The following is a 9,122-nucleotide window of genomic DNA, read 5'->3' as shown; positions in this document are numbered from 1 at the left end:
AAACTTATTCTTGAGACCCACTCAGTAAAAAGAAAAAAAAAATCTTTCATTTAGGCATTTCAGTGCATGTGCCTGTGGATGTTTTAAAGAAACACTGGCATGCTAAATCTTCGACCTGAAAGCAAAATCTCAAACCCATCATACGATGGGTGCACATAGACCATTTCGCTAGATGTAAACAACACTGATACAGAAGCGCTTCCTGTTTTTTTGTTTTTTATTTTTTTTTATTTCACATATACAAATACATCTTAAAGGTGCTAATGTAACATTTTCATCCAGTCAAATGTTATGTTGGTTGTATTTTTTTGTGATGTTTGTGTAAAGTAAAAAAACAAAAAAACAAAAAAAAGAAACAGGAAGTGTATCGGAACCAGTATGTTTACATCTAGCGAAATGGTCTATAGTCAGATACAATTTTCATAGCTTTACTAGGGCATCTGGTTTGATCAATTTGTTCTTTGCATTTTACAGGGGTACCGAGAAATTTACTTAATATTTAAGACTTTTCTATTTAAAACACTTCTGTTTCCATGGTCTCATTTCCAAACCAGCAAGTGATACACAAGGTCAAAACATTATTAGTAAAAAAAATATAAAAACACTTAACAACGGAAGGCTTACATTAAATGAAACCATCTTCCTAAGAAAGTATAGCCTTTGCTGACCCCCTTTTTTTTTTTTTCACAGCTTCAGTCCATTTATTCCACCTTAATTTATTGTCTAAGACAACCTGTGATATTTATACTCCTCAACACACTGAATCTGCTCGCCTTTAATAGTGGTCACACTCACTGAAGATGCTTTCCTAAAATCAATACACATTTCTTTAGTTTTTAAAACATTTAACTTAATATTTGATGCATCACACAAAGTAATAAATTTTTTTAAAAAGGGGTCATGACTGTCCTCATCACCTCGGAGGAGATTAATGCAGCATCATCTGTAAATTTAATTAAATATCTCACTGAACAAGTACTCCTGCAATTATTAGGAAACAGGCTTTCATATGCAAATAACCATCTGAATTGCATGATTGCATCATATTAAAATCTGATCCAATTTACAGTCTTTTGAATTTCCAACTCAGTTTAGATGTTTTATGCCCTGATTATGACATCTTAATCTTATAATTATGACTTTGTCAACTGTTTTTGTCATAATTACAACTTTATCTTATCATTTTGACATTTTATCTCATAACTATGACTTATAGTATGTCATAATTTGGACTTTTTGTTGTAATTATGATTTATCAAGGCAATATTTTTGCCCTGAGTCTATTTACTGACTTTACTGATTTAACTTTATATTTCAGTTTTGACACACCACCTTGAACACCTTAAATTAATGTACACACACATTGAGTTTCCATGTTTTATGGGGACTTTCCATAGACATAATGATGCACAAACTACATGTTAAACTGAAACCCTCACAGAAAAACTTCTGCATTTAAAAAAAAAAAAAAAAAAATTAAGGAAGATTTAAATGCTGTTTTCCTCATAGGGAAAAAAAAAAATATATATATATATATATATATATATATTTTTTTTTTGGTCCCTATGAGGAAAACAGGAAAAAATATATAAATAATAATAATAATAATAATAATAATAATAATAGTTTTGTCCCCGCAACATATAGGGAACACCTGAATCTGCACACACACTCACAAAAACAATAGTTGCTCCCCAAATTTCTCCTCTTCTCTAGTTCACTTCCTAATAAACAACCTGCCGTTGTATATTACAAATATTGTTGGCTCTTTGACAAATCGGCTTTGTTCCTCTTTTGTAAGCTGCTTTAGATAAAAGCTTCTGCTAAACGCATACATTAGTATGTCATAATTTCGACTTTATCTTAGCGCTGATCTTTTATCTAATAATATCAACATCTTCCACAAGTATCTAACCACCCCGAACGCTTAAACCAACACACACACACACACAAAAATGCTTAATGTTTTTATTTCACAATTATGACTTACAGTTTTTCACATCTGCTAAAACACTAAACCCCATTCTCTAAACCAAATTTTCAATAGCCTAAACCAATTTGTCAAATAAATCACTCTTTCTGCAAAACCTTAAAGAGGTTTAGGCACTTTAGACACTGTTTGCAGTTCTCATGCTCTCTTTTTGCAAAACTCTAAACACATCATCACTCGCTAAGACACAATTTGCTCTGTGATGAACTTGTGATGCAAAACCCTAAACACAAGAAAGTATGTGTGTGCGTATATATATTTTCCTTTTATTTTTTGGTATATTCACCAAACTTAGGTGTGATATCTTTTGAGTGTATGTATGGTTTATGAGTTTGTATGTTTAGGTATCTTTTTTTTATTGCTAAATAATTACTATATACAGTAAACATTTTTTGTAACTACATGCACTGTACACTGTGTTCTCTATTTTTTGATGTAGTGTCTAATGAATGATATTTAGTGCATATAGTATTTACTAATGTGTGTATGATTTGAAGGCTTTGTTGTATTTTAAGTACAGGTGAAATGGTTTTGAAACAATTGTTTGATTTTGCCAGAAGAGTCAGGGGTTCTGTGAATTTAGTTTGAACATTTGGATTTGTGTTTAAGGTTTTGAAAAAAATGAGTGATGGTTTCAAAAAATGTGTTTTAGCATTTCTGAAAAACTGTAATATGTACTAATTTTGACTTGATGACACAGTTCCCTCTGAGGAAAAAAAAAAAAAAAAAAAAAAAAAAAAAAACACAACAGCATGCTGGTTAAGGTATGTTTTGAAGCATGGCTGATGGTTGGAGCTGGTTAAAGAAGGCCCTTAGCTGGTCATGAGCTGGTCCTAAGCAACTAGCTCAACTCAGGACCAGCTTAAACCAACTCAAACCAGCAGCCATGCTTCAAAACATACCTAACCAGCAAATCCTGTTTTTTTCAACAGGGTTGTGATTTACCAAAGCATATTTTTTACTGCTTATCATCAATGACTTTTTATCTAATTATTTTAATGTTTTGCTTTGCTGGTGTAATACTTTGCCTAAAATTGGTTGCATTAATACTTTAACCCCCAGTTTCATAGACAAGGTTTAAGCCTATTCCTAAACTAAATGCATGTCTGGGCTATTTAACTGAAAGAAACAGATTTCATCGTTATGTATCAAGATGCACTAGCAGTGTTTTCATCCAAGGCATGTTTATAGATGCTACTTGGATGTCCTAAATTAACTACGACCTATGAAATGAAACCAGGCCTAAGAACATTAACTACTGATCTCTGATCTAACACAAATCAACACTTTTGCTCTGCTCAGCCAATAATCATCAAATGCATTACTCACATGTTAGCATGTATTCTTATCTGTGAATTTCATCACCGGATGTGGGAGGAAACCACAGGAGTTCACTTGCATCTTTCAAAAGCATTTCAACACACACAACCTCTTTCAGTTCAGTTTGAGGAAGGATCCACTTCTTTGTTCTTGTTGATTTCGGTGGTCTCTACAAAGTTTGATATTTATAGAAACAAACCCTCAACACATACATGGAATTGCAATTATCTGAACCTTTCAAAATGAAAAAAAAAAGAAGTTGTGCAGCATTTTTGAGTAACGTCATATAGTACTCAAGCACCAATCAGCAGCTGACTGATTTCACCTGTGTTCCTGTGAAGGCGTTTGAAAGTCCTTGTAGGACACAATACAGTTGACCAATGGGAAATGTGCCTGCTCTCTGGAGGACTGCAGCACACTGCTGGTGGTTGAAGTGTTGCTGAACAGGAAGTTGCTGAGTAGAATTGAGAGAACTTCAACAGACATGAGGGTCTTTTATCAGACTCTAGTCTTGCTTTTCTCAGCAGGCTTATGCTCACTCGGTAAGATGTTTTCTTAAACTTTTCCTTCAGTTTTGTTTTTTTTTTGTTCTTGTTTACTTTTATGGATGTCCTACATGGTCATTTAATGGCTAAGATACAGTTCAATTAAGTAGGATGTTCATTTGCTGTCTACATGAAAACTAATGTTTACAATTTTCTTCTTTGACTTAAGAGAAAGTTCCAGGTCACACATTTGTGAACAAACCAATCCCAGGAACTCTACAGAATGTCAGTAAAAATGACACTGGAGTAAAGCAGGCCGTCCTGACTGGAACCTACTCATTTAATAATAAATCCAACGACGCTTTTCTGTTCAAACCATCAGCTGTTGATGACGCAAAGAGACAGGTAGAACCCAAGATGACCATACGTCTCACTCTGTGTGTGTGTGTGTGTGTGTGTGTGTGTGTGTGTGTGTGTTTATATACACGTGTCATCCGGTCTCTGCTCTGCTATAGATAGTCAAAGGCATCCGCTATATTCTGGAAGTTGAGATCTCACGGACCGTGTGCAGAAAAAGGGACAACACTGATGACCTTAACAACTGTCACTTCCAGACAGACAGTCTGTTACGACAGGTATGTGTGCTTATATCTATCTATAAAGATTGTAAACTGATTGCAATTTAAATTTAACTCAATGTTAATTTTTAAAAACGTTATTCATTCCTGTGATGTAAAGCTGAATTTTCAGCATCATTACTCCAGTCTTCAGTGTCACATGATCCTTCAGAAAAATGCTGATATGCTGCTCAAGAAACATTTCTTCTTATTATTATCAGCGTTGAAACTGTTGCACAAATACTGTAGATAAAGTAACATTGTACAGGATGGCCTTTCCCTTTGTTTACTTTAAATGTTTAAGCTGTGTGGGTAAACTCGCAGACGGCTTTTTACAGGAAGAAGACTAACGCAATACTGATGGCTTAAAACAGCTCGTGAGTTGTTAAAGTGTCTCTCCGTTTGCAGGAGATTAATAGACCAATTTGGAGCAGATGTCACAGTTACGTCACTAGCAGCTGCGCATGCATTGTGGTCGCAGAAAAACACTGGTAACAAGTAGAGGGAAATGGGTCAAATCCATGGAATAAGAGAGAAAATGTATCTTTGTAGCTTTGGATGTCAGAATCGGAATGCAAAGCATTTTGTATTTTGTACTGGTATATAGAATACTAAATGCAGATGTTTAAACAGACTGATGGATGAAACCTGCTATGGTTACGCTAGCATGAATTTGATTTAAACAGTAGGTTTACATAATATTCACATATGCAGTACGTGGGGGACATATTGTATTAGCCCTACAGTTACAGCATGAAATACTGTTTAAACCTATTACATTTTATACAACGTTTACCTATTTTATCTCACAATTCTGACTTTTATCTCGCAAATGCAAGTCGATTCTGTGGCAAAAAGACAGAAGTGTGGGAAATAAACTCATTCTGAGCTGAGAAAAAAAGAATGATTTATCAGAATTTAATCTTGGAATTGCTAGAATAAAGTTAGAATTTTCAAATATGAACTCGAATGTACGTTTTTTATTCTTTTATTCCATGGCTTCCACTGCTACTTAAATTCATTTTCTGCCACAAGATATTTCTCCACCCACAAAAAACGTCATCACTGTTTGCAAACCCCAACATTTGTCTGTGTGTAACCAAATATTTACATGGTTCAAATCAGAGGCCTCATTTATAACAAATTGCATATAAACTATCCTAAATTTGTTCTGTGATCATTTCTCAAAAGTGTCTAAATGTGATTCAGAAAAAAACAAACGTGCACACAAAAACATGTGCGTACACCTCTCTTCCAGATGTGACATTTATAAATCGCAAATGACCTTGAAGTTGTGCGCAACTTATGGTGTCAGATCTCCGCCTTGGTAACAACCCCTAATTAAGATCATTAGCATATAAAAGAGCATCAGTGGATGTCGAAAACCTAATTGACTGAGAATGACAAGGGGCAAGAAACAATTTTAGTGAGGCCGAAGTTGAAAAATAATTTACACATGAGAAAAAAGCGAAAATGTTTTTTATTTGTGTACAGTCACAATAAAATAAAATACTGTGCTTTAATTTGTAGCATCAAGAAAAACATGATGCCTTTTAGCTGTCTTGGTTCTTTTTAATTTATGGAGCGAATCACAGAAACAAACCAAAACTCAGCATAGCTTACTTTTTGGTTTGTTTGTTTGTTTGTTTGTTTGTTTTAAATTCAGCTCCATCACACAAAAGCACAAGGCGAACATAGGGCAACGTTGCACATCTCAAAGCATGCAAACAACAACAACAACAAAAAGAACACAAACATATGTTTAAAAATAAAAATAAATAAATAAAAATACAGGGATTAAAAAAGTTCCATACATTAGGGCAGTTACATAAATTTGAAAAGCTTTAGAATTTGTATTGTTTTTATAAGCTTCTTATTTTGAGATGTCATATTAGAAAGGATTTCAAAGATTTAAGATCAGTTTTACAAAAGGTAATATGTGACCCTAGACCAGTGTTTGAATTGTGTGAAAGTTCTTGGGGGGTCCCCCTAACCACCAGACACCCCCAACCCCCCATTCTGGAACAAAACACCGTCATGTTGTTTAGAGACGCAAAACAGTGCAGTGGCTGTGTTTGGAATGATTTTTGTTGGCGAAATAGAGCAAAAATAGGCAATATGGTGTCTAAAATGTAAGTCTCTTAATATTAACTTTTGGTTTATTGAACTGTTGTATAAAATCAATATCACATTTGTCATTTTTGCAAAAAAAAAACAAAAAAACAAAAAAAAACTCATAATCAATGAAGCTTTCCATACACTGTATGGTAAATGAATCTCTTACTTACATATTTCATACATCTGCACTTTGTTGCTTATAATGAGGGAATTCACGAGTTCAATCTGAACAAAACCCCAGGTTTCAGCAGTGACTGTTCTGAACGCCTCTGATTGGCCACTGCATTTTAAACTCAACAGAGTCGTGTGTGATTGGTTATAATGCGCAACGCTGTAAAAACGTGTAGAAATAAAATATTACTTAACCTGAGCAGGTCTAAATTTAATACAGCAATCGAATCTTTTCATTTCATTTTCATTTTTACTAGTTTTATGTTTTAAGTATTATATTTTTATTGAAAAACCAGGGGACCCCCCCCAAGTATATAAGAATATACTTGAAAAAGTGCATCCATCCATAATAAAAAGTGCCTCACATGGCTCTGGGGGGCCTCCTATAGCGAATCGATGCGTTTTTGTAAGAAAAAAATCCATATTTAAAATGTAAGAATCAATTACAGTTTTTGCCCGTTGCTTGAACACATGTTGCAAAACTTCGCTCATTGTGCCAAAACTCTAAACACAAGTAAACATGACACAACACTGGGAAATATACCATTCACATCTGTGCCAAATTGAAACTCTACTCTCAAAACCTAAACTCTGCTATCAAAACCTAACATTCCTTTGTCAAAATGTAACTCTGTTGACAAAATGACACATACTTGCATCATATGCGAACACTTTCAGATCAGGGGGAACACACTAGTCTACTTTATATAAAACACTGCAGTCTTTGATTTTCATTGTTTATTCAGAAGGCATATTTTCAGGAGACACATTTTCAAACAACCAAAAAAGCAAATAGGCCTACTCAATATTGTACATTGCAGCACTGTACATTGCAGTACCATGAATTCAGATAAAGCTAAAAAAAAAAAAAAAAAAAAAACATAATACAGTAATAGAAAAAACACTATACTGTAAACACAAGAAATCATGACAATTGTGCATACGTGGGCTCATGGATCCCGCCGTCTGTTGGGGTCTGGCCACAGGACCTCATCGACATCGCAAGCAATGTCTTCTCCCGCTAGGCACCGGGGAAAATATCCTCTTGCATGTCGAAACCATCCATGGATTGCTGTCACCTGAATGTCGCCGCAGGCCTGTTCCATTGCCTGCAGAAGAGGCATGCGGGCATGTGGTTGGCGGTCATATACACGCCATCTCCAAGCCGAAAAAAATTCCTCTATAGGGTTTAAAAATGGTGAGTAAGGGGGCAAGTATACCACTTCAAATTGATTGTGGTTGGTGAACCAGGCCTGGACCAGAGCAGCCCGATGGAAACTGACATTATCCCATATCACCACAAACCTGGGCTGATCTGGTCTGTTCTGTACAACTATATTATGGAGAGCATCTAGAAATGTGAGTATATGTTGGCTATTGTATGGACCTAGTTTTGCATGATGATGCAGAAGCCCTCGAAGGCTTATGGCGGCACACAATGTGATATTTCCCCCGCGCTGCCCTGGGACGTGCACAATTGCCCTTTGGCAAATTACATTACGACCCCGTCGTCTTGTTTTGCTCAGGTCGAATCCAGCTTCATCAATGAAAATGAATTCATGAGGCTGTGCAGCTCCATCCATGGCCAAGATTCTCTGTAAAAAAAAAAAGAGAACATATTACTGTACTACAGTGCTACACATACAGAACCCTCACCCCATCACACAGGTACCTGTGTAGCTCTCAGAATGGATCCATGTGGTACTGATATGGTACATATTCAGCTGCTACTGGATTTCACCAATACTGTATTGTAAATGTAAAGGACAGTTACACTTACCCGTACATATTCAGCTCGAAGTCCTTTGACCCTGTCACTGTTCCTCTCAAATGGGACTCTGTAGAGCTGCTTCATGGTGATGCTGTGTTTTCCCAAGATGCGTCTGATGGTGGTGATGCTCACATGGTTTATGTTGTTGAACACTTGCCTGTCTGCAAGTATTTTCTGTCATAGCTGGTGGAGACGGATGGCATTGTCTGCCCTCACTAGGTCCACAACGGCAAGTTCCTGCTGTTGTGTGAACAGGCGTTGGCGTCCTCCCCCAGAAGGTCTTCGAGTCATTCTAGAGAAATACAACCACATATTGTCATCGGTTTGCTTATTTTTCTTACAGTACTTTACTGTATATACTGTATCATCCACTGTACAACACTGTACTTCAATATAAGTAATCATGGTATGTTTCACAAAAACTACCACTTTGGCTGCAAAAGGAGCATTAGCACCCTGCAATACCCTGTACACTTGATATGGTAATGTGATATACTGTAGAACAGTGCTATAAAAACCATCTGAGTAGAGTAGAAGGTAGAGAGGTGAAGACATACCTGTTTTCTAGTCGGAATGTTCTTATTACAGATGCCACTGTGATGCGGCATAGATGTGGGTGGACTCTCTGCCCAGCTTCCCTCATAGTCAGG

At 36.0% G+C, this 9,122-nt stretch overlaps 1 protein-coding gene across 1 annotated transcript in view; it reads left to right on the top strand.

The window, feature by feature from the left end:
- The first annotated feature begins 3,443 nt into the window (after positions 1-3,443).
- The window catches only part of LOC127174876 (cystatin-F), a 9,711-nt gene continuing 4,032 nt past the window's right edge, over positions 3,444-9,122 (top strand). The window contains exons 1-3 of the mRNA XM_051125505.1: positions 3,444-3,852; positions 4,025-4,200; positions 4,311-4,430. Of these exons, the coding sequence (XP_050981462.1) occupies positions 3,795-3,852; positions 4,025-4,200; positions 4,311-4,430 (354 nt within the window). The 5' untranslated portion in view covers positions 3,444-3,794. The remainder of the gene's footprint in view (positions 3,853-4,024; positions 4,201-4,310; positions 4,431-9,122) is intronic.

This window comes from Labeo rohita, chromosome 13 (genome assembly GCF_022985175.1).
Source record: "Labeo rohita strain BAU-BD-2019 chromosome 13, IGBB_LRoh.1.0, whole genome shotgun sequence".
Classification (NCBI taxonomy): Eukaryota; Metazoa; Chordata; class Actinopteri; order Cypriniformes; family Cyprinidae; genus Labeo; species Labeo rohita.
Note: the sequence above shows the minus strand (reverse complement) of the source record. Positions and strands in the feature narration are given on the sequence as shown.